A 641-nucleotide genomic window follows, 5' to 3' on the forward strand; every position below is an offset into this window, starting at 1 on the left:
CATCCCCTGTTCTAGGGCCCCTCCCGGCCCTGACATCCCCTGTTCTAAGGGCCACCCCCAGCTGGGACAGTCTCTGGCTCTGGGCTCTCAGGGCTTCTCAGGGCTGGCTTTCTACGAGCAGCAGCTACCTGAGGGCAGGCTGATATTGTTGCTGTCCCTCAATTTGAGGCGGCTCCGCCTGAAGTGGCCCCGACGCTTCTTGACACGCGGCCGCTCCTGGCTCAGCTGATCCATGAGCAGGTGCAGCTCGCGCCCCACGATGTCCATCTCGCGCTCAGCCAGCTCCTGCTCCCGCCGCCGAAGCTGCTCCTCCTGCCACTTCTGCTCCTGCGCTGCTCTCAGGAGTTCTTCCTCCCGGCTCCGGAGCTCCTAGGGCACAGGGAGGGCTGGGCGGGGGTCTCCCCTCCCCCGGGGGCCCCTTCCCCCTCCCCCTGCACACACACATTACACACTCCCACCATCGCAAACATACACACACATGCACATGCATACACACTCCCACCATCACACACATGCACACACATACACACATGCACACATGCATACACTCACACATCACACACATGTACACGTATGCACCACACATGCACACATCACACACATTCACACATCACACACATGCACATGCATGCACACTCCCA

The 641-nt window shown here is 60.7% G+C and overlaps 1 protein-coding gene across 1 annotated transcript in view; it reads right to left on the bottom strand.

Moving 5' to 3' along the window:
• The window catches only part of MAP3K10 (mitogen-activated protein kinase kinase kinase 10), a 13,467-nt gene that overhangs the window by 4,538 nt on the left and 8,288 nt on the right, over positions 1 to 641 (bottom strand). Inside the window, exon 5 of the mRNA XM_027855442.1 lies at positions 129 to 369. Within this exon, the coding sequence (XP_027711243.1) occupies positions 129 to 369 (241 nt within the window). The remainder of the gene's footprint in view (positions 1 to 128; positions 370 to 641) is intronic.

The sequence above is a fragment of the Vombatus ursinus genome, unplaced genomic scaffold, assembly GCF_900497805.2.
Source record: "Vombatus ursinus unplaced genomic scaffold, bare-nosed wombat genome assembly UNPS02010822.1, whole genome shotgun sequence".
Taxonomy (NCBI): Eukaryota; Metazoa; Chordata; class Mammalia; order Diprotodontia; family Vombatidae; genus Vombatus; species Vombatus ursinus.